Raw genomic sequence first — 26,340 nt, 5'->3', positions numbered from 1 at the left:
GTAAGATCCAAAAAAGAAAACAAAACACGTAGATAATATATTACCATGCGCTCATCTGCATGAGAATGCTGGAGTATAAGGTACAAGATGAAAATCTACATGACTTGAAAAATTTTAAAAGTAACAATTCAGAAAGCCTACCCAAAAAATCAAATAAGGAAGGAAGCCTTATATCTTTTAAGGTATTTCCCATTTGCATTGCAACCAAAAATACCCTACCATGCCGCTTAAAGTCCTTGTGCACGCAAAGCTTTGTGAGCAATGGAAACACCACCCAGATGGCGCTAATAAATGCCGAGCAGAGCCCTTGGTAAGTGAGAACGGTGAGGAACCCACAGTGCACGAACAGCGAGACATCAAAAAACACTTCTCCCAGATACTGGTCACTGGCATTCTGAAAGAAAGAAAAAAATACACAAGGAGTCTCATTCATGGGCCACTCATAAAGATCTTCTATTACAGCATAATTTCCACTGCATAGGAAAGCTACATTTTGTTTTGAGCAGGGTCTAACCTTTAAGCTTTAATGTAAACACTGACAAAGCTATCTCCTATCATGAAATAATAAATTCAAATTGCTGCACAGGAAAGGGGAATTTAATTTAACAAGATGTTGTATATATAATCTGTGCTTTCCCTTTACAAGGTTAAAAGTAACCTTTGGAAATGTTCTAAATAAAAGAAAGACCTCTCTTAAAAACTTTCACTCTGTAAGTTCTTCTATTCATGCAATTTCCAAAGAATTTCAAGCAAACAAGAGAAATGACCTGTGAAGAACAGTACAAGCTGCTGCAGCGCCACCAACAGCACACATGGAGAACTGCAGGGCCTTTAGAGCACAGGGCCATGAGGGTTTTGCTGGATTGCTGAGTCTTTTCTATCTCTAACTTTGCCCCCGTCCCGGATTCCTGGTTCCTTCATGAGATAAAATTTGATCTATATTTTTTGATCTTTGAAGTCTGAGGATTCCTGTGTAGTATCTTGAGTTATTCAGAAGAAAACTGCCATATGAACTTAATACATTTTAACATCAGTACCAGAGATTCTATTCATGTAAACATGAAAGTTATAATTTCAGTGCAGAAATATCAAAATTGAAATAGATATATTAAGCTTTTCTCTCCTCTGCCTTCTGATTTCTGTTTTGTCCAGGGCATGTTTGTCATAAGGGACTCTACCTCAAGAGCTCAAAAGAGTTTCAGTCACGTTTTCAAAACAAGTTAAAGTTCACTTGACAAACCTCCTTTGGACAATGAAAGATAGGCTCTCGTCGTTAAATAATTAGATGTTCCACACTGTTAATAAAGAGTCATGATCTTTAAAGAGAATAAAATGAGTCTGAGGATTCAATGTGAAGCCCAATTCCATTCAGATATTTAAATACAACAATCTCAATGATGAACACTGTAATAACTGAGAATGTTTTACACTGTTCCAACACTGTACCCAAAACCCAAACACCCTCAAATCTACCTCCTTTCTACCCATCTCTGTGATCCCTGCCCGCCTCTACCCCTTCCAATCCATTCTATCCACTGCTACCACAGTTCTTACTAAATCACCAGACTCTCTCACTTAAAATCCTACTTAGAAATTTTTAATTGTGGCCCCAGTGATTTTGAGGGTCACACTCCAACTTCGCCCTGGCCTGCTTTCCCACGTACTGTGCTATCAACCTGACCTTCACCACCCTGAGCTTTTACTGACTATGACCGAATGTCTCGCATGCATTCCCACCTCTAACTGCCCACTGATCTGCTCTCTTTCTGGCACGCTTCTACTCAGCCCTCAAAAACCCATTTCAAATGTCCACGCCTCCTTCGTGGAGACTTCCCAACTTCCACAAACAAAATTCATCTCTCCTGGCCCCATATTTCTAGCACTGTGACTATGTCACTCTATTTCACTTCATCCCTAAGTCCTCTAATCACTGTGGTTTCCCTGTCTTCCCAAATGAAACTGCGAGCTCCTTGAAGAAAGACCACATCCTTACGAACCTCTGTACCAGGCCTCAGCACGGTACCATGCCCACTGGGTATTCAAAGAGTACTTGTGAAACGAAAATGAAACACATTACTCTTTCCATGTGCCTTCAGCCCACAGTTTTATGACTGCACAACTGAAATTAGTCACAGTAAGTGGAATTTTACTAAGCATTTCTGTCTCACCCCCTACCCTCACCCCAATGCCACATCAACGACAGTCAGCCACACTCTGGTTACATCCCACTGCACTAAGAGTAATCATGTGAAATTGAGCCCCATGGTGTAATTCTTTTGTAAACTGAAGTCACTAAGATGCAAGTATTGGCTCAACCATAAATGGGTGGCTAACCCCAAAGAACCTTTCTTCAATACGGCCTGCTAACAGAAAAGGGCCCTCAGACCATATCCCAACATGAACTGAAAATGAGACTAAGGTTCAGGTACCAAACACATCCTTGTAGTAGACTACTGAATTATAGTCTTCCATGTCTCCATTCTAATCCTCAGAAGGACAAATTAAAAAAACAGGTGTACACTGGCTGTCTTGAAAATGGTGGAACTAAAAGATTTCCCCTCTAACTCTCTTAGAAAATCAGAAACTACAGCTTACTCTCTCACTATAATTTTAGTCCTATTATCTCATAACTCTAATTCCTAATTTTGTCTTTAAGAGACAAATGCACACAGTTGAAACCCTAACAATATGGCTATGTTCTCTAAGTCAGCATAAATCATTTGGGAACCCTATCTCCCTTCCCTTTCTTCCTTAGCAATGCGTCATTAACCCTCACATCACATATGCATGCTGTCAGAATCTGCATCAAAGTTTAAAAAAAAAAAGTGAAGGAAACTGAAAAGGAAACTTTGCACATTTTTTCAGGCAGCAAATACCGTGTGTCAGTGCTCTGTGTCAGACACTGCCTAAGCACAGGGGCTAATGGACAAAACAATCCACACCTTCATGGAGTGCACAATTCAAAGAAAAGAGCTATTCAAATATAAGTAACCAGATGACCCCAGGGAGGGCTGGTTGATTCAACAGCCTGGTTACAAAAACTACAGAAGATTCAGCAAAGGCAGAGGCTGTGCTAACACACCTTTCTGTCACCAACACCCAAAATACTGTCTGCAGCTTTATAACCTCATTTGAAATTTGCAACACAACCCTCAGAATAAAAAGCCTTCTAGAAAGTCAACACAGTTTGGGGGAGCCAATTTTCTATGCTATGCCAATTTTTGATAGTTCAAAAGGCCAAATACAATGAACCCCACCTGAGTTTGTCTTCAATCCTTGAAGGCAGCAAAAAGAAGTCAATAAATATGCCCGACACTTACCACGTAATAAAATCTTTTTGCGAGGGTATGTATGAATATTATTTTGGTTACAGCAGCAGTTCCATACAGACAAACGGAGACATAGAAGTGGTTATACCATGAGAGAGACTGTCCAATAAGAGAGATGAACACTGCTATAATGAGCACGGTGACCAAGCTAGTGAACCAGCTTATCAGAGTGATGCCAAGGCCACAGAAGAAGTCCTTTGTGTAGGTTGCAGCTAATGGAGAGAAAACACGAAGTGGAGATCACTGTCTTTACCAAATCAATTTCACCACCAGTCAGAATTAAAGAGGCAAACGCGTTAAAACAAAAAATTCACCACTGTAACTGAAAATACTGAAATTCCCTAGGGGTGAGGTCTGTTAAACACTAGAACAGGGAAGGCATCAACAAATAATATTCAAGTATTAACATTTACTGAGAGTCTGTGGGCACAAAAGATTCAAAGAGAGATGTCTTCAGGAAGAGTTCAGATACACTGCTGACTAGGCAAGTGGGAAGTCTTAACCTTCATCACTTCTGGGGCGCTTTGCGTACCAAAATAACAGCAAAAATGGAAGGCAAAGTTCCATATAAAATCTTGCTAAAAGAAGCGAATGTGGGAAGAAAAGAAGCGAATGTGGGAAGAGAAGAAGCTTGAGAAAATAGTGATAAAGGATTATTTAAACTGCTGCTAGATATTTTATCTTATAACAGCACACACCAACTTAAGACTATAAAATATTTCAAGCAGAAAGAGACCAATTCAACCAGCAGCAGCTCATTCACACTTCAGAACTACTGGTCTATAGTGAGGACAAGACTTTTTAGTGAGACTTTTCACTAAAATCAATCTTTACAAACCACTTTCCAAAAGCTTTTATGGCACTTCTGTGAAGTGCCTAAGTACATAAAAACTGCCTGCTCACCAAGACTAATGAGCCTATCAACCTGACATCCATTTAGAAATGTCTCATAACAGTATAAAACAAATGTTATTTTCCTTAAGATTTTTTTTAACCTCTTGGGAAGATATAAGCAAACTGACTGAAAAACTTCAGGCAAATTCTATACCTATGTCAGTATTGTAGTTGTAGAGGAAAATACTTACACTTATGTTTGGGCTGCAACAATTTCCTTCCCAGGTATAAAGCAACAGCCGTTATCACCATGTAGTTAATGATCAAGCCAACACGATAAGGGTAGGCGATGACAAACAGGCCAAGCACATCAAAGAAGACCATGTTTCCATGTTGATACTCAGAAGCAGCAGCCAACATATCAGACGTGGATAGATATTTAAGAACTGCTAAAATGTTGTCACCTATTAGTGAAAAAGAAAAAAAAAAGAAAAAGATAAAAGAAAGGTAACACACTTTAATAAACCATCCACTGTTTAAGAAATACCTAGAAAGACTGTGAACAGAAATAGCTTTCTACCATCCCACTGCTCTCCCTTTTCTTACTAAATTTCTCAGATGAGGTCCAAGCCCCCTATTCTTTCCTCTCCTCTTTGAAGCTCAGCTGCCTGGCCTTCATCCTTTCCCTTCTATTAGAGCTATTCTCCGATCACTTATACCCTCACTGTTGACAAACCCAACAGCTGTTTCTCAGTCCCTATTCATTTAATATATAAATGTAGCAGACACTGCTCTAGCTGTGAGAAATTCAGTGGGCAAACAAAAGATAAAGGCCCCTTGTGAAGCTTTCAGACACTAAACAAGTTATTACACATGTTAAGAATTAATAAGGAACGTGTCAATGATATCTCAATTTAGAAAAAGAAATAAGGAGAGAGTCCCCTCGGAACACATCATGGGAGACTAACGGAGTCTGAGAAGTCAGGGGAGCATCCCAAGGAAGCAGTGTTTATCGCTAAAGGACGGACAGGAGCTACAGCGGGGCAGAGCTCGTCCAGACTAAGACAACCGTGTAGAGGAAGGCCCCAGGGAGGGAAAGTTCCAAATAGGGAAAAAAAAAGAAGTCCCAGAATGAAGAGAGCGTACTCAGCAATGAAGCTGGAGAGCTGGGAGAGTCATTATTAGGCAGAACCCAGCACGTCAGGGGCTGCCAGGAAATTCTGTTGTATTGAGCAACAACTGAATGAGCTTGAACTTAAACTCAGAAGCAATAAGAAGTCTTGAATGACTGGCATTTCTTCCCATCCTGCACTTTCTCTTCTTTTCACTGAAGACACCACACTGTCTCACCATGGAATTTCTTTCATTGGCTTCTTTGTTGGCCTTAAAATGTGTCTTCCCCAAAGCTCAGGTTAGTTCTCCACCTATGCTTCACTCTTCCAAAAACATTACCGTGCTCCATACTTCTGTGCTTTTCTCTATGCCTTTAATTTCCAAACCCAAATACCCAGTTCTGGCAGAGCTCTAACACTGCACCTGTATTTTCATCCGGGTGGTTCATAGGCCCTCTGTCTTAGGTCTGACAGAGCTCACATGGGGCCGCCTACCTACCCTGTGATGATCAATAGCGCCATCTCACCCAGCCAGTTACTCTGCAGTCATCTTTGCTGCCGTCCATCGGATTCATCCCTTCTATCTACCCTGTCAGGTCCTGTTGGATTTACATTCAAATTGTACCTAATTTTCCACCACCCCACCCCCCGCTTTTGTTTCTATCTTTTGTCAACACCAGTCTAGGTCCTCGTTTTTCCACACTAAAATTACTGCCAGAACAGCTCTGACTCCGGGCTCTCTCTCCTTCTCCACCATCCACTCCTCTCTGCACCATGAGACTGACAGTATTTTAAACCACCATTCATTCATGTACTGAGCCCTTTAGTGATTCCTTATTCTTACAGCACCTTCTTGCTGATTTTTAAAGCCTTCTTCACCCTGATATGCTCCTACCTCATTTCCCTCTATTTCTGAAAATGTGACCTTCGTTTATACTGTAGTCTAACAGCCTGCTCACCAACAGCCCCTCATACACACACATCCCCCCTAGTCATGCTGTGCTTACTTGGAATATCGTCTCTTTTCCACTGGGCCAAGTCCTACCAACTGTTTTCAAGGCTCAGCATCAGGCTCACCTCCCCTGACAACTACAGATCTCTCTGGAAAACACTTCGACTCCCTTGCCCCTTGTCCTGACACCGGTCCTATAACCCGCTCACCTGCCCTCACCACTCAACCTTGGATCTATGTAAGTTTTCCACACCCGGGCAAGTTGCTCAAACATGTGCTGGTGCCAACTCCAATATATAGCTTCCACTTTGGCTACACTGTCATCGCTCAGCAATCCTACCATAACCCTGGGTCAACTCCCTTTCATATTCCTCAAGATGACGAGTCCTATGTTCTTCATTGCTGAACTAGACTTCAGAGCTAAAATTCAAAGCCTCATCTCTCTAACTCCAAAGCCCCAGCTCATTCACACCACACACTGCCTCTCAAATGCACAGGACACAGAATATCTATAGGTCATCCATGATATTCTATCTTACCATATGTCAAAAGTCGAAATTAGAATACCAACCTGCTCTCTGAATGGAGTCTGTTAGGATTCTGTCCGCTGTGTCATACTTGGTGTGATAAATGTATCCATTCTCAATAAAAGCTAAGTCTATTCCTAAGACATACAGGGAAAAAAAGTCATTTTGCTTTAAAGATCAACCTTGCTTTAGGCCTGTTTGTTTAATGTATTAAGTTCCTAAAGTCAGACAAAATGTCAAGCAGTGGCATGACTGCTTCGTCACATTTAGGAATGAATGATGCAGATTCTCTTTCAAATTCTCACAGAATCTACAGCTATGGAACATAATTCAATACATAATGACTGGGGCATCGCAAGTCACACAGCAAGGGAGAGGAATCAGAACTTTGCCATCTACATCCTTGTCAGGCCAGAGCCAAATTTTAACATCAGATACTCTGTACAAGCCCCCAGGGCAGCTGGCAAAGCAAGGTAACAACGGAAAAGACCCCGGAAGGATCTGTTACCATCTTCTGGGGACAAAGTGCTGAATAGTTCTCCCCTGTGGGGCAAGAGGACGTGTTCCAGAAAAGGGACGCACTTAAATTAGACAGGCGTTTAAAGAAAAGGAAACTGTCAGGAACTCTCTTTCAGTGAGTCAGAAAATACTGTTCTCATATAGATAATCTGCTCTCAGAAAATGCTATTTACTCACAAACTTCCAGAAAGCAAACTTGTTTCTGATTAATCATTGTCACACAAAAGCTCGTAACAACTGACAGAATACCTGGAATGTTCCCAAAGTCCCTGTAGATGCGGAAGTCCGTATCTGAGGGAATGATCCCACTCTGGAAAACCTCCTGAGCCACCACAGAAGCAAATGGGTGTTTAGCTGCTGAAACGTAAGCTTGGACCAACCAAGGATTTTCAGGTCCTGAAATGAAACACGACAACACAATACAAGGTTAATCTGGTAAACATTTTTTTAACATGCTTTTTTAAAGACACCTAAAATAATTACTGTGGTGATCTGGGGAAACAGGTCAAGAATTTGTTTTTTAATCCTATTTTCTGTAGTTTCCAACATTTCTTTCATAAATGTATATAAGTTTTAGAATGAAAAACAACCTCTAAGAAAACAAAATTATTTTTAATTATAAAATAACAGCACCATAAAAAGTTTAAGTTTAAAAATGAAGAATCACTCTGAAGCCCATCATCCTAAGATAACTATTACCATTTTTACATCTTCAGTTTTCTTAGAAATGTATGACCGTGTGTACACACAGCTGCACCGATAAGAGTATATGCACTCTATACACTGCTGTTTCACTTAACATTGTACTAAATGCATTTTCCTATGTTGCTAGTTATTACAGTGGCACTTTAATAACTGCATAAATCACTGAACATACCATAAAATTCCTTATTACTACTGCTTATATCTTTTTATCATTATTAATAATTTTAAATTAACATCTTCATGCACAGCTTTTCTCAAATGTGGGAGTTTTTTCCTTAGGACAGAGAGATAAATTGTATTATTGTTCCCAATTATTCACTCTTGTCCCACGTAATTTATAATGCCTTCCTGTGGAGGTAGCACAAACATGACTTACTTTTGGCCAACTGACTGCAAATGGGAGAGACATGAACTTTAACTGAAAAGACTTCTAAGAGCCATGACATGCTCCATCCCTCCCACTAACTTTGGCTATGAGATCAGTACATCCCTGATGGGGGCTTCTCCTTTAGCCTGGATCCCAGAATGAATAAGAAACATGCAACTTAATAACAATGGGATATAAATGCAGTTACCCAGGAAGCAGAATGTAGCGTGAGCAAGAAAAAATTCTTCGCTGTTGTAACCCACTGAGATTTGGGGGTTGTTTATTACAACTAAATTTAGCAAAAAGTTGTCTGATATAGATAGATCAAGTAACTGTATTTCAGGGAATCTAAGAATACTAACATTATTTTTTGATTTATAATCATTTTACAATGTTGTGTCAAATTCCAGTATAGAGCACAATTTTTCAGTTATACATGAACATATATATATTCATTGTCATATTTTTTCTCTCTGAGCTACCATAAGATCTTGTATATATTTCCCTGTGCTATACAGTATAATCTTGTTTATTCTACAATTATTCTACAATTTTGAAATCCCGTCTATCCCTTCCCACCCCCCAAAAGAATACTAACATTTTTATACTTTCATAAACAGATAATCAAATTGCTTTCCTATAGAAAAAAATAACCATAAAATGTGGGAGGAGGGAAAGGATGGAGAAACACTACAGAACCATATGCCCAGGTGAACCAGATACTAGAGTTACCAGGCATGAATTTTAAAATAAATACGATTAATTATTCAAAAACACAGATGACAGCAAGAATTTCACTAGACAAGTACAATCTATTAACAAAGAAATAGAAATGGAAACCCTTTAACTGAAAAGCGTAACTGATGTTAAGAATTTTAACACTTAGATGATTTAACGCAAAGTTAAACACAGCAGAAGAAAGAAAAAGAGATCCATAGAATTAAATCCCAGAAGGAAAAAGGGAAATAAAGGAATGTTTATAAGAGACATATGGGGTACAGTGAAAAGGTCTAACATATGACTAACTGGAGTCTGAGAGGAAGAGGAAAAAGAATAGAGCAGAAGCAACGTTTAAAGAGGTAATGGCGGAGACTCAGAGAAGATGGCGGAGTAGAAGGGCGCTCGCAGCTCACCCTCTCCCACAAATGCACCAAGACTCACATCCACAGACCCACTCAGCCAACCAGAGCACCTGCGGAACATCGCCCTCTTCAAAAGATAAAGACACCAAAAATCTGGTAGGAGAAAAGGAAAAAAGAAAGAACAAAAGGCAAAGCAGAGTGGGAAGGGCCCCGCGGGGAGGGAGCGGCAAAGGAGGACTGGCGCTCGTTCGCTGGGTCTCCCCTCTCCAACTGAGAGGCCAGCGGGACGGAGGGGAAGCCTCCGAGACTCGGATCTATACGGAGCAGCCCTTGACTGACAGAACTAAGTTAAACGGGGGCAGAGCGTCCCCCCGACACCCAGCCTGAGATGCCGGCCGGCAGCGGCAGGCTGGGCCTGGCTGCCCAAGCCGGGCAGAGGACAGGGGCGGCTGCACTGAGGTAGCCCCGGGGGACCACAAGGGGCTGCACGCCGTGGCTGTGGGTGTACAGGGCAGAACAATCTGGGCCCTCCATAAAACAGCAAGGTTGATGTGCTCTCAGGGGAAGGGTGCACACCCCTATCTCTGAAAACCCGCGGAAAGTTTTTGGGGGAAGAGAGGCGGGGCTCAGGCTCAGCCGCCATGTCCTCCGGTGCTTAGCATCCAGGCGGGGGCGGGGGCAAAACCTGCATCCCCACTGAAGGGCTTAGCAGCCTCAAAGGCCAGACTGAGACTTGCCTACAGCCAGAGGCAGATAGGATCCTTCCATCCTGGTCCCTCAGAGAACTTGCTCCACAAAGACAAACAAGAAACTGAGCTTTGGCCCGGAACAGGGACAAGGCTATCCCTCGGTCTTCCCTGAGCCCACCTGCAGAGCGCCGACAAGGGCGGAGCGCGCAGCCGCACAGAGCAGCGGAGCTACCGGCGCCAGGAGAGGGAGGGAGCCCCCCCCCCAGGGCGTCCCCCCCCCCCCCCCGCCTTTCAGGCAGGAACACAGCCCCTGTCCGACGTGCTGGGAGGGGCCACGATCCGCCCTCCTACCCGGCCAGTCTGCAACATCTGACTGCGGCATCGGGAGGGGCAGTGACCCGCCCGCCCACAGCAGAGGAGAGCTGCACCTGACCCAGTGTTAGGAGGAGGCACGATCTGCTTGCTGACAGGTACTGGGAGCAGCACAGAAGAGGGCGCCAATGGAGGGCCTGTGAAAACAGCAAGCTGAGCTTGCAAAACAGGACGCAGACAGAAAGACTTCACATTAAAAGCGCACAGACTCAAGGAGAACACAGACAACCCCCCCTTTTTTTTTAAATCTGTTTTTACCTGTTCTATTTTCTATTACCCTCTTAATTTTTACTTCTTAATTCATTTCTATTTCTCTTGGGTTTTGATGTCCTGTTATTGATTAGACATAGGTTTCAAATACATCTATTCATCTTCCCCCACCCCCCCTTTTTTTTTTAAAGGTTTTAAAAGGACGTCTCAACCCAATTAATACTCTGCTTCAACTCGCTCTTCTATTATTCATTATACACTGTTTTCAAACCTTCTTTCTCCCTTCTTTTAAAATTCTTTCTCTCTATTTTTTTCTTTTTTTCCTAAGTTCTATTCCTAAATAGGCATTAGATTGGTAAACTCCTTAAGGACCAAAATAGACAACTGATACTCCATAAACCACAGTGCCAGAGAGGTATGAGCAAGATGAAGAAGCAGAGAAACCTTTCCCAATTAAAAGAACAAGAGAAATCCCCTGAAAGAAAGATCAATGAAATAGATATCAATAGCCTACTAGATCAAGATTTCAAAAAAGGAGTGATCAAAGTGCTGAAGGAATTAAAAGAGATAGTGTTTAGAGATATAAAATATGTCAAAAATGAAATTGAAGCTATAAAGAAGAGCCAAGTAGAATGGGTAAACTCATTGACGGAGATGAGGAATGATCTAATAGCTGTGCAAAGCTGACTAGATAATGCAGAGGAACGAATTAGTGACCTAGAAGACAGGACAATAGAAAGCACCCATTCAGAAGAGCTACAAGATAACAAATAAAAAATAATGAAAATAGCATAAGGGACCTATGGGATAATATAAAGCGTCCCAATCTTCGCATAATAGGGGTCCCAGAAGGAGAAGAAAGATCAAAGGGGATTGAAAGGTTTTTGAAGAAATCATGACTGAAAACTTCACAAACTTAAAGAAGGAATCAGATATCCAAGTACAGGAAGCTCAGAGGGTCCCAACAGGAAGAACCCAAATAGACCCACACCAAGACATATCATAATCAAGATGCCCAGAGTCAAGGATAAAGAAATGGTTCTAAAGGCAGCAAGAGAAAAGCAAAGAGTAAGTTACAAGGGAACCCCCATAAGGGTCTCAGCTGATTTCTCTACACAAAAACTACAGGCCAGAAGGGAGTGGCAAGATATATTCAAAGCCCTGATGAAAAAAAGACGCAGCCTAGGATACTTTATCCAGCAAGGCTATCCTTTAGGATAGAAGGAGAAATAAAGAGTTTCACAGACACAAAAAAAGCTGCAGGAGTTTAGCAACACTAAACCCATGCTAAAAGAAATATTGAAAAGTCTATTCTAAATACAAAAGCAGCAGGATGCTACAGAAATGAGAAACTCACAACTGGAAAGGTGATACCTCATGAATTACAAATAAAGTAAACACGAAATTATAAAAGACAACATACAAATTACTGACAGTGGGAGAGGGAGGCAGGGAAATATAGAATATATTTTTTTTCTGTCTTTTTTAAATTTTTTAACAGTAGGATGGGTTTGAAATCATGTTACTATCAGTTTAATAAAAACAGTTATAGTAATGGGCTAATAGATTTACAAAAAAGGGTAACCACAAGCCAAAAACTTACAAGGGAGTCACAAAAATTAAATAAAATCCATGGTAATACAAAGGAAAATTACCAAACCACAAAAGGAAGAAGAAAGGAACAAAGAGGATATACCAATTCAACTGCAAAGATAAGTCCAAAATGGCAATAAACACACATCTATCATTAATTACTGTAAATGTTAATGGACTAAATGCTCCAGTCAAAAGACATAGAGTGGCACACTGGATAATAAAGTAAGAACCTTCAATATGCTGCATACAAGAGACCCACTTTAGGGAGAAGGACACATACAGATTGAGAGTGAAAGGATGGAAAAGGATATTCCATGCAAATGGAAAAGCCAAAAAAGCAGGTGTTGCAGTACTGATTTCAGACAAAATAGACTTTAAAACAAAGGCCATAAAGAAAGATAAAGAAGGACATTTTATAATGATTAAAGGAGTGATACAAGATGAGGATATTACACTCGTTAATATATATGCACCCAATATAGGAGCACCTAAGTACATACAAGAATTACTAACAGAGATAAAGGGGGATATTGATGGGAATACAATCATAGTTGGAGATTTTAACACTGCATTAACATCACTAGACAGATCTTCCAGACAGAAAATAAACAAGACAACAGAGAAATTAAATACTACAATAGAAAAACTAGATTTGGTGGATATTTTCAGAGCATTACACCCCCCAAAAATAGGATATACATTCTTTTCAAGTGCACATGGAACATTTTCCAGGATCGATCATGTACTTGGGCACAAAAGAAACCTCAACAATTTTAAGAAGATAGAAATATCTCAAGCATCTTTACTGACCACAATGCCATGAAACTGGAAATCAACAACAGAGAAACAAAGGAGAAAAAAAGGAAAGCATGGAGATTAAACAATATGTTATTGAAAAAACAATGGGTCAATGAGGAAATCAAAGCTGAAATTAAAAAATACCTTGAGACAAATGATAATGAAAGCACAACCACTCAAAACCTATGGGACACAGCAAAGGCAGTGCTAAGAGGGAAGTTTATAGCGATACAGGCCTTCCTCAAAAAAGAAGAACAATCTCAAATAAATAATTTAACCCACCACCTGAATGAATTAGAAAAAGAAGAACAAAAAGCCCCAAAAAGCAGCAGAAGGAAGGAAATAATAAAGATCAGAGAGGAATTAAATACAATAGAGATTAACAAGACCATAGAAAAAATCAACCAAACCAAAAGCTGGTTTTTTGAAAAAGTAAATAAAATCGACAAACCTCTGGCCAAACTCACAAAGAAGAAAAAAGAGAGAGCACAAATTAGCAAAATAAGAAAGGAAAATGGAGAAATTACAACAAACAAAATAGAAATACAGAATATCATACGAGAATATTATGAAAAACTATATGGAACCAAACTGGATAACCTAGAGGAGATGGACAAGTTTCTGGAAACATACTATCCACCAAAACTGAATCAAGAAGAATCTGAACACTTGAACAATCCGATCACTAGAAAGGAAATAGAAATAGCAATTAAAAACCTCCCTACAAATAAAAGTCCAGGACCGGACGGCTTCACCAGGGAATTCTACCAAACATACAAAGAAGAACTCATACCAGTCCTTCTCAAACTCTTCCAGACGATTGAAAAGGAGGGAATACTCCCAAACTCAGTCTATGAAGCCACCATCACCCTGATACCAAAACCAGGCAAAGACACTACAAAAAAAGAGAATTATAGGCCAATATCACTGATGAACATAGACGCCAAAATCCTCACCAAAATATTAGCAAATAGAATCCAACAACACATAAAAAAGATTATACATCATGACCAAGTGGGGTTCATCCCAGGGACACAAGGCTGGTTCAACATATGCAAATCAATCAATGTAATACATCACATCAACAAGAGAAAGGACAAAAACCACATGATCATCTCCATCGATGCAGAAAAAGCATTTGATAAAATTCAACACCCATTTATGATAAAAACTCTCACCAAAGTGGGTATAGAGGGAACATATCTCAACATAATAAAAGCTATATATGACAAACCTACAGCCAGCATAGTACTCAACAGTGAAAAACTCAAAAGCTTCCCACTAAAATCTGGGACAAGGATGCCCACTATCACCACTCCTATTCAACATAGTCCTGGAAGTCCTAGCCACAGCAATCAGGCAAGAGAAAGAAATAAAAGGGATCCAAATTGGAAAAGAAGAGGTTAAAGTGTCACTATATGCTGATGACATGTTACTATATATAGAAAACCCTAAAAGGTCCACACAAAAGCTACTAGAGCTGAAGAATTCAGCAAGGTAGCAGGTTACAAAATTAACGTTCAAAAATCAGTTGCATTTTTTTACACTAACGAGGAATCAACAGAAAAAGAAAGTAAAGAAACAATCCCCTTTAAAATAGCACCCAAAGTAATAAAATATCTGGGAATAAATCTAACCAAGGAGGTGAAAGAATTATACACAGAAAACTATAAACCACTGATGAAGGAAATTAAAGAAGACTTTGAAAAATGGAAAGATATCCCATGCTCTTGGATTGGAAGAATCAATATCGTTAAAATGGTCACACTGCCCAAGGCAATCTACAGATTTAACGCAATCCCTATCAAATTACCCAGGACATATTTCACAGAACTAGAACAAATCATAATAAAATTTATATGGAACCATCAAAGACCTAGAATTGCCAAAGCATTACTGAAGAGAAAGAAAGAGGCTGGAGGAATAACTCTCCCAGACTTCAGACAATACTACAGAGCTACAGTCATCAAGACAGCATGGTATTGGTTACCAAAACAGACATATAGACCAATGGAACAGAATAGAGAGCCCAGAAATGAACCCACAAACTTTTGGTCAACTAACCTTCGACAAAAGAGGCAAGAATATACAATGGAATAAAGACAGTCTCTTCAGCAAATGGTGTTGGGAAAACTGGACACCAGCATGTAAAACAATGAAGCTAGAACAGTCCCTTACACCATACACAAAAATCAACTCAAAATGGATCAAAGACTTAAACATAAGACAAGATACAATAAACCTGCTAGAAGAAAACATAGGCAAAACATTATCTGACATACATTTAAAAAATTTTCTCCTAGAAGAAATAAAAGCAAGAATAAACAAATGGGACCTAATGAAACTTACAAGCTTCTGCACAGCAAAGGAAACCATAAGTAAAACAAGAAGACAACCTACGGAATGGGAGAAAATTTTTGCAAATGAAACCGACAAAGGCTTGATCTCCAGAATATATAAGCAGCTCATACGACTCAATAAGAAAAAAATAAACCACCCAATCCAAAAATGGGCAGAAGACCTAAACAAGCAATTCTCCAAGGAAGATATACAAATGATCAAAAGGCACATGAAAAAATGCTCAATATCACTAATTATCAGAGAAATGCAAATCAAAACTACAATGAGGTATCACCTCACACCAGTCAGAATGGCCGTCATTCCAAAATCCACAAATGACAAATGCTGGAGAGGCTGTGGAGAAAGGGGAACCCTCCTACACTGTTGGTGGGAATGCAGTTTGGTGCAGCCACTATGGAAAACAGTGTGGAGATTCCTCAAAAGACTAGGAACAGACTTACCATATGACCCAGGAATCCCACTCCTGGGCTTGTATCCATAAGGAACCCTACTTCAGGATGACACCTGCACCCCAATGTTCATAGCAGCACTATTTACAATAGCCAAAACATGGAAACAGCCTAAATGTCCATCAACAGGTGACTGGATAAAGAAGATGTGGTATATTTATACAATGGAATACTACTCAGCCATAAAAACCGACAACATAATGCCATTTGCAGCAACATGGATGCTCCTGGAGAATGTCATTCTAAGTGAAGTAAGCCAGAAAGAGAAAGAAAAATACCGTATGAGATCGCTCTTATGTGGAATCTAAAAAAAACAAACAAACAAGCAAACAAAAACAAAGCGTAAATACAGGACAGAAATAGACTCATAGACAGAGAATACAGACTTGTGGTTGCCAGGGGGGTGAAGGGTGGGAAGGGATAGACTGGGATTTCAAAATTGTAGAACAGACAAACAAGATTACACTGTATAGCACAGGGAAATATACACAAAATGTTATGATAACTCACAGAGAAAAAAATGTGACAATGAGTGTGTATATGTCCATGAATGACTGAAAAATTGTGCTGAACACTGGAATTTGACACAACATTGTAAAATGATTATAAATCAATAAAAAAAAGTTAAAAAAAAAAAAGAGGTAATGGCCAGTAATTTTCTCAAGTTTATAGAAAACACCAAGCTATGAATTCAAAAAGCCCTACAAACCCCAAACAGGATAAACATGAAGGAAACACACACTCATCACCAAGATTTTTGCTCCTGAATACCATTATCCACAAAAAGGGCCAGGTTTCTCCTTAGAGAAATGCCTAATTCCAGATCTGAGGCTAGAATATGTTAAGTGGGAACATCTTGCACCAGAGTAAGAAAGAGCTCAGATAAATGTGTCAGAGACCTGTCAAAAGGCACCAGTTGAAGGGAATATCACTGGCCTAAACTGGGACAATCCATGCATCAAAATGATTAGAACAGGGTATATAATCCGCAAAATAAAATATACATTAAATACTGAAACAAATACATAAGGGAAAAGAGAAAGCCTAGCAGAATTCCAACTATTAATTATAGATGGAATAATGGAGCTAGAAAACTCTTAATATAGCATCCAGCTAACATTATAGCAAAAATGCCCTGAGGCAAGAATCCTGAGTGACTGCTAAAACTGGGATCAAAGTTTCATAAGAATCAGGGTATTTACACAGTCTCAAACTACCCATTACAAAGGGGTAGTTTTACAAAGTAGAAAGACCCAATAAATATAATCAAGTGATCAAAAGTTACTACCATCAGTAATCAGAGACATTATATGCTTCTGATGTGATGCAGTGAGAACACATATGTAAAAGGAAAAAGAATAACAATGGTGGGGAAACATTATGAAAACTGATCATGTTAAAATACTATTACTAAAATAGTATTACTGTGACAATTAGATATTAATAAAGTTATATGATTAAAATATCAAAACCACACTGAAAAACAAGTAAAGCTAAATTACAAAGGAAAGCGTGATTATTGTAAAAATCAGAGTAACAGCTACCCTGAGATGAGAAGGAGGCAGCTGTATCTGAGATGGGGCAGTGGGAAGCTTCTGGGAGGGTGTGGCAAGAATTCATCCTCTTTCGCACGTCGGGGTTGGAAACGGATTCACTTTACAATAATTAAGGTCACACATATTTTTTGTGTATGTTATATAATGGTTGTGATATATCAAATAAAACATGACAATTAAATGCTGTATTTGATCCTGCACTGGAATTTAGATAAGAAAACAAAACAAAAACAACTAGGATGTTATTGGAACAACTGGAGAAAACTGAATATGTAGATTATTTGCTAACAGTTTTATATTAATGCCGTATTTTTTGAGTGTTATAAATGTACTTTTATTGAAGGAACATATCCTTGTTCTTTATCTAAGATGATCACGTTCAGATTATCAATCGAGATTTTTCTCCTTTACTCTGATAATGTGAATTACATAGATTGATTTTCAGATTTTAAGCCATCTTCATTTACTGTTCAGTAAAGTTGCAGAATGTAAAATCAATACACAGAAATAAGTTGCATTTCTATACATTAATAATGAACTATCAGCAGAAAATTTTTTAAATCCCATTTACTAGTGCATCAAAAAGAATAAAATGTCTAGAAGTAAATTTAACCAAGGAGGTGAAAGATATGTGCACTGAAAACTATAAGATGGTGATGAAAGAAACTGAAGAAAACACAAATAAATGTAAAGAAATTGAATGCTTATGGGCTGGAAGAATTAATACTGTTAAAATGTCATGCTATGCAAAGCAATCTACAAATTCAATGCAATCCCTATCAAAATTCCAAAGGCATTTTTCACAGAAATAGAACAAGCAATCCTATAATTTGTATGGAGCCACAAAAGACCCCAAATAGTCAAAGCAACTTTAGGAAAGAAAAACAAAGCTGGAGACATCACACTTCCTGATTTCAAAGTCTACTACAAAGCTATAGAATGAAAACACTGTGATACTGGACAAAAACAGACACATAGATCAATGGAACAGAACAGAGAGCCCAGGAATAAACCCACTCATATATGGTCAATTAATTTACAACAAAGGAGCCAAGCATGTACAATGGGTAAGAGACAGTCTTTTTAATGATTTTGGGGAAACTGAACAGCCACATGCAAAATAATGAAAATGAACCATTATCTTATACCACACACAAAAAATAACTCAAAGTGGATTAAAGATGTGAACATAAGACCTGAAACCATGTAACTCCAAGAAGAAAACACAGGCAGTAAGCTCCTTGACATTGGTCTTGGAGACAATTTTTTGGATTTGACACCAAAAGCAAAGGCATCGAAGCAAAAATAAACAAGTGGGACTACATTAAACTAAAAAGCCTCTGTACAGCAAAGGAAACCACCAACAAAATGAAAAGGCTGTGTACTAAATGAGAAAAGATATGCAAATCATATATCTGATAAAGGGTTAATATTCAAAATATAAACAACTCATACAATTCAACAGCAAAAAAATCTCAATCTGATTTAAAAATGGGCAGAGGACCTGAATAGACATTTTCCCAAAGACAACACACAGATAGCCAACAGGCACCTGCAAAGGTGCTCAACATCATTAATCATCAGGGAAATGCAAATCAAAACCACAGTATAGCTTAGTGGTAGAGTGTGTGCTTAGCACGCATAAGGTCCTGGGTTCAATCCCCAGTATCTTCAGTAAATAAGTAATCAAACCGAACTACTTCCCCACCACAAAAAAATTAAAAAAAGATTTAAAAGAGGAAAGAAAAACTAACGTTAAAAAAAAAAACCCCACATGAGATACTACCTCATACCTGTCAGAATGGTTATTATCAAAGACAAGAAAGAGAAAAAAGAAGAAAAGGACTGCATAGAGACAGGGAACAGACTGGTTGCCAGAGGTCAGGGTGGGAGGTGGATGAAATGGGTGAAGGTGGTCAAAAGTTACAAACTTCCAGTTATAAAATAAGTAAGTCAGGGGATGTAATGTAAGGCATGGTGAGTACAGTTAATAATACTGTACTGCATACCTGAAAGTTGTTAAGAAAGTAAGTCTGAAAAGTTCTCAGCAGAAGAAAAAAAATTTGTAACTGTGTGGTGATGGATGTTAACTGATTTACTGTGATGACCATTTTGCAATATATACAAATATTCAATCAGTATGTTGTGATCTTGTAACTTAAAAAATTCTTGTATTCATGAAATAAGCTCTTCTTGGTTGTTAAGTATATATTATATGTATATGTAATATTTACATATACACACAGATAAAAAAATACACAGACATCACTGGATTCAGTTTGCTAATACTTTATTTAGGATTTTTGCATCTAAGTATGGCATTTATCTATCAAAAGTATATACCAAAGCTGAAAATACGCACACCTTATGACTCGGTAGTTCCACTCAGAAATGTGCATACATGTATATGTATATGAAAGACACTCATAAGAATGTTCCTAAGACCATTCAAAAGAGCCAAAACCAAGAAACAATCTAACATCACCAACAGAATGGATATCCTTGCCAATGGAATATCATTCAGCAACAAAAAAGAATGACCACTGCTAAACACAAGAAATGAATCTTACAGACATAATACTAAGTGAGAAGTCATACACAAATGAAAACAGTGTATGAGTCAACTTACAGGAAGTTCAAATACAAGCAAAATTAAATCCATCCACACTTAAGTCAGAATAGGGTAATGCTTGGGGAGGAAAGACTGAGAAGGGCCACAAGAGAAGTGTCTGAAGTACCCACAATACTCTGGATCTTGATCTGGATTCTAGTTACATGACTTAGTCTGTAAAAATTCATTAAGCTGAACAGTCAGAGCTGTGAGCTCTTCTTGCAATAAAGACACTGAAAGATTAAAGTTTAAGTTCATTTTATACACTGTATCAAAAGAAATATTTGAGAAAAACATCAGACCCATCAGCAGAAAAGGGATTTATAGTTTTGAATATCCACTACTTGGCCCTTGACCCCTAACAGATCCCACAGCTTGTCCACTGAGGCCTACAGGTCACAGACAGGTCAAGTATTGGTGGAAAAGGGAAGACTGGGGAAACTGGGATGGGGAAGGCAGACGAGCTTCTTAGTAAGATACTCTCTATGATATAGACAAGGCACAGGGAGCTCTTCAACAAGAAACTACAGACTTGAGGATTTTACTCAGTGGTTATTAATCCTAAGAGGTAGAAACCACTACCATCCCAACTTCACAGATGAGAAACTGAACACACAGCAGTTACATGTGACTTGTCCAAGGCTGCAAGCCTACAGTGCACTACGGCTGAGAGCTGAACTTGAGTCAGTGCTCTTAATCACTACATCCCTCCCTGCCTCCCCCCAAAAAACTTCTATTTTAATTAACTCATAGAGAAAGGTGGGAGGCAGACACAGAAGTATTTTCACCTTACAGTCTTTCTCTTGCTGTCATCTACAAAAAAAAAAAAAAAAAAAAAAAAACAAACCCAAAAAGCAAAACAAAAATTTCTGCAATATATGCTGTAATACATCATAACACTTTCAAAATGTCTTTCAATCAAAGCTATATACTAATTTTCTACCAATGGAAATTTCCTAGTTCTTATACTGTATTATAGTTACACAAGATGTAACATATTGGGTAAACTAAGTGAAGGGGTACAAGAGACCATTCTGTATTATCATTGTAACTTCCTGTCCATCTATAATTATCTTAAAATAAAAAGTCACAAAAAATAAAATAAAATAAATCCTACAATGCTTCCAGTTTCTAGTGCATCCATTTCTTCTTAAAGAATGAGCCCCATCTTTCTTAAAGCAAAGGGTATGAGCATGTGTCATGTTGAGGAAATGTAGATCTCAGTGTCAACAGTGAAAAGTCAAAGTTTCTTGGAAGACCAGTAAAAGCAGACCCAACTCAGTCACACACAGCATCATCCCTCAGCTCCACTTCCTTCTAACTTCAGTTGGTAGGTAGCATCAATGCCCAGAAGAAACCAAAACAAGGAGGCACTAATAAAGGAGACTGAGAGCAGCGAATATTATTATGGAAGCCAAGTAAGATGAGGCCTGAGAACTGACCAGTGAATTTACCGCATGACTTTTACAAGAGCAAACCTGGAGGAACGGGGAACTTAAAGCTAACTAGAACTGATTCAAGAACAGGAACAAAGGAGTTCCACTCTTGAGGAATTTTTCAACTGATGGGAACAGAGAAGTGAGGCAGTAGCTGGGGGCTGAGGAGGAGTCAAAAGTTGTTTTCTCAAAGAAGAGGAAAAAAGCATCTTTGTGTAATGATAGGAATCACTCATAGGGAGGAAAAATTAATGACAGAAGAGGCTAAAAAAAAATTTAACTCATCATTAATAATAACCAGTCTCGTATGCTTGGACCTGGAAGGTGTTTTCAATTTTTCACTCCTGTTTAAAAAGCCAAAAAGATTATGCAGTACTTAGATCTGTACATCTATGTGCAACTATTTCTACAGGATAAATTCCTACAAGTGGACCTGCTGGACAGAAAAGTGCACATTTTTTAAGTGGTACATACGGCCAAACTGCCCCCAAACTGTACCTGTCTAATCTCCCACCAACAGTGTATGCAAATGCTTGTTCCTCTGTATTCATCAGAACTGGGCATTATCATTTTATTTACTTTTTGCAAATCTAATAAAAAAATTTAGTGTTATTTGAATTTACATTTCTTCTAAAATAAAACTTAGTGGAGCAGTTTCTTAAAAAGTTAAAACATAAATTTACCATATGACCCAGAAATTCTATTCTCAAGTATCCAACCAAAAGAAATGAAAATATATGTCCACACAAAGATTTACCCACAAATATTCATAGCAGCATTATTCATGATGGCTTTAAGTAGAAACAATACAAGTGTCCATCAGCTGATGAACAGATCAATGAAATGTAGGCTATCCATACAATGGAAAATAATCCAGCCATAAAAAAAGAATGAAGTACTGATACACACTACAACGTGGATGAACCTCAAAATTATTATAAGAACTGAACGAAGCCAGACCACTCATGAATATGGGGTTTCTCTCTGGAGTGATGAAAAGATTCTAAAATTAACTGTACACTACACAACCCTGTGAATATATCTAAAACTACTAAATTTAACACTTTAAATGGGAAATTGTAGGGTATGTAGACTATATCTCAGTAAAGCTGTAATTAAAAACAAACAAGAATGGAATCTCAAGCACACTATAAAATGGCAGAGTATGATCCCACTTTTGTAAGAAAAAATTATATGTGTATATATATATGTATGTGTATATACATATATGTACAACTTGAAAAAATTCCAGAAGGGTAGAAACTAAACTGTAACACTGGTGGTAAGATTACAGGGTCATGGATACTTTTCACATGAGAAAAAAAGAATTCTGTGACCCATTTGCTTATGGGCTTTCTTCTACTCAAGGTTGGTAGCATCTAAATTTTTCACAAGGAACATATATTACTGGTTTAATCTCTTTAAATTTTTTAACAATGGATTTTATAAAACCTTCAAAATTATTAAATCAAGCCTCCTTAACTCATGATATAAATCACTAGTCTGATAAATCAAGTCATTCTTTCATGCATCCTAGCCCTTTTTAAAAATTAGGTAGTAATGATTATTCTAGTCACTAAAAACTCCCCAAACGAATGTCTCTCGGAAGTGACAATGGAGCATTAGAGAGTACAAACTGTTTTAACTGAAACATTCCCAGGGCAGGACAAGCGCTACTGTGCAGGATAAAAGAGCTGTTGCAAAGCAGAGGACGCAGCAGTCTGGCAATGCTCCCCAGGACTCCAGACCCAAGAGGCCTCATCCTCCGTCAGTCAGACATGGAAGCAACGCTAGCTTCTGGATGCAACCCCCATAAGAAAGCTAGTCTTTTGTAGGAAGGGCATCTGGAACTGAGAGAGATACTGGGAAAGATACCGGACCTTCAAAAAGCACCCAGAAAGCTTTCAGGCATACAGTTCAGCCACAAGAATAAGCTACAAAAACCGAGAGGGGACACAGCACACAAAGACTCAGACAAAGGGGACATTCTTTCCAAGTCTTTTGTAGGAGGCCTTCCAGAAAAAAATTAATTTTGAAATACGGGGACTTTATTTTAGAATGAGTAAAACTTAATTTGTATATACATACTGCTAACTAGTGACAAGTCTGTTTTTGCTTTATTATTAAAGTTATTACATTCAATGGAAAAATGTAAACAACACAGAAAACTATTAAGAGTGTAAGTAAAGCAATAATGGCAAGTTCCGGTTTTAAGTTCGTGAAGGGATGGAGAGTTCAAACTGGTTTTTTACATTCTGTCCCATCCTCTATGCCAGCCACACCCACCACAGCTCTGCCAGCCAGTGCCCACCATCCAGGGATGACTGTTATTAACAGTTTGTTTATATCCTTCCAAATAATGCAATTATATCTAAAATGTAAACTGCAGAATTTTTATGTATAACTTTCTGTATTTAGTAAAGAGAGCATGAACTGTAAGTTAGTCAGACCCAGCAAGTGAGTAAATAAATGAAAGAAAAGACTTGGGTCAAGACCTCACTAAATCCAGGTAAATTTTTTTTAATTTTTAATACAATTTTTAAAGGCTACTTTCCATTTACAATTATTACAAAGTATTGGCGATATTAGCCCATTTTCCACCCAACAGTATGTACCTCACATCCCTCTACCCTTCCATTGCCACTCCCCTCATTGGTAACCACTAGTTTGTCCCCTATATCTGTGAGTCTGATTCTTTTTTGTTATATTCACTAATTTGCTGTATTTTTTAGATTCTACATATAAGTGATATCATACAGTATTTGTCTTTCTCTGTCTGACTTATTCCACTTAGCATAATGCCCTCCAAGTCCACCCACGTTGCTACAAATGGAAAATTTCATTCCTTCCTATGGCTGAGTGGTATTCTATTGTGTATATATATATATATATATATATATATATATATATATATATATATATATACACACCATATCTTATTTATCCATTCATCTGTTGATGGACACTTAGATTGCTTCCATATCCTTGCAACTGTGAATAATGCTGCTAGGAACATTGAGGTGCTTGTATCTTTTCAAAGTAGTGTTTTTGTTTTTTTCAGATATATACCCAGGAGTTAGGTAAATATGTTTTTACCTCTCTAGACTATATATATGAAAAATATATTAATATATACACACAGAATATGTATGCATTAATATATATGCACAGAAAAAAGTGCAGGGAAGGCATAGACCAAACCTTAAGACTGGTTCTTCTCTGGGCTGTAGAAGTACAGGGGCAGGGTGCTGTGATAACAAAGTAAAAGCATGGATATGAAGGTACTTAACATACTGTACACTTCCAGGAGGGAAATCATACAAAGACACCCTCCTGCCCATGTGCAGTGCTAATATTTTCACCAGAGGAAAGAAAGACGCAGTGTCCTCTCCGCTTACAGAATGTTCTCTTGCTGCTTTTTGATCTGGTGGTTGTTATATCAAGTGTTCTTCCTATCCTGACTGACATCCAGAATTAGAGTGAAAGAGATAATAGTGTAGCATCACTTACTCCTATAGATACTGGACAAGCTTCTTCTCACTAGTCAGATGCAGAGTAAGCAGAAAGATCTGAGTTGAAAAGAAAGGAGAGCCCTACTTCTAACCTCATAAAACCTTGAATTCTCAAAAGTTTAGCTCAAGTTAAAATATACACGCATTTTAAGCAGTAAAAGTTTAAAATACGTTGGATGGAGAATATTAAAATATGGTAGTGCTTAGGTTATGAAGCCATACTTAGCATATCTTTTATAACTTAAACAATATGTCTGTGAAGGGTGCTAAAAGTAAAAAACAAGTTCCCATATCACCTTCCTCACTCCCTATGGCCCATCTCATGCCTCAACACACTCATTATTAAGCTTCTAGCAAATGCTACATCTCTGGCTAAAATCTTTTATTCAAATTTCTAAAAGAGCAGGAAAATGGCATGAAACTATCAGCGTCAGATTTTAGTATGCCCTGACTGGACAAATCTGAGCTATGAATTATGATTACTATTATTGGATTTTTATGACATTCCAATTAATATTATTTTGTTAAAAACTTTAACAAAGAAAAACTAAAACTATCTCATGTTTTAAAAAGAATGTTCAGTTCATTAGTGAGATTACATACATTTTAAAAATTTCCACTTTTATAGAAACAAGAATTGCATTAAAATACAAAACGCACAGCCTCACTCACCTGTTTGGAATACAAGTTCTTTCCCTCCTACACCCGCTGCCTCCAGGTTAATAAATGCACGAATCAAGCTGGCCCAGGGGTGCTGGGTAATAAAACCATGACTGGCCTGAATGAGAAGGAAAGAAAACAGCTGTTAAACAATCTTAAATTATTAAAGTCTTTATTTTGCTTTTTTAAAGATGGAACGTCTATGTTGATGAGGGGAAGGATAGGAAAACAAAACAATCATTTTTTTCTAAGGCAGGGTCTAAAGACATCTATCTGCTTCTCTCTCTCTGCCTAATGGCTGTGTGCAGTTTGCTCAGTGGAAAGTCATTCATCACAGAAGGCAGCCTGATTTTCATGAGTGGAGCCAAACAACATCTTACTGTAGTGTGAGCCTGTGCAAAAGAAAGGCCAAAACAACAGAAGTGAAGGGACAATCGCTATGGTTGAGCATTCATGCTGCTGTGAGCCTGCCTCAAAACATCTATGGAACTCTAGGGCCAAAGAAAACCTGCAGCAAATAATTATGTCATCACGAAGCCCTTACATGACACAAACACTGACAAGATGATCTCGTCTAAGTTGAGTTTTCCAATACTGAACATGCGTACATAAGAGGCTGTAGATTTTTTTAAAGCACTGCCCAGTATAGCATTTCTTTTGCAT

The 26,340-nt window shown here is 38.3% G+C and overlaps 1 protein-coding gene across 1 annotated transcript in view; it reads right to left on the bottom strand.

Annotated features, from left to right (window-relative positions):
* Window positions 1–26,340, bottom strand: part of ERMP1 (endoplasmic reticulum metallopeptidase 1) — a 49,434-nt gene that overhangs the window by 17,210 nt on the left and 5,884 nt on the right. The window contains exons 4-9 of the mRNA XM_074361601.1: window positions 25,690–25,795; window positions 7,523–7,669; window positions 6,799–6,891; window positions 4,415–4,627; window positions 3,321–3,541; window positions 220–394 (exon numbers count right to left, since the gene is read on the bottom strand). Coding sequence (XP_074217702.1) covers window positions 220–394; window positions 3,321–3,541; window positions 4,415–4,627; window positions 6,799–6,891; window positions 7,523–7,669; window positions 25,690–25,795 — 955 coding nt within the window. The remainder of the gene's footprint in view (window positions 1–219; window positions 395–3,320; window positions 3,542–4,414; window positions 4,628–6,798; window positions 6,892–7,522; window positions 7,670–25,689; window positions 25,796–26,340) is intronic.

Source organism: Camelus bactrianus, chromosome 4 (genome assembly GCF_048773025.1).
Source record: "Camelus bactrianus isolate YW-2024 breed Bactrian camel chromosome 4, ASM4877302v1, whole genome shotgun sequence".
NCBI classification, from domain to species: Eukaryota; Metazoa; Chordata; class Mammalia; order Artiodactyla; family Camelidae; genus Camelus; species Camelus bactrianus.
The sequence above is the reverse complement of the archived record's forward strand: the minus strand, read 5'-3'. Positions and strand labels throughout refer to the sequence as shown.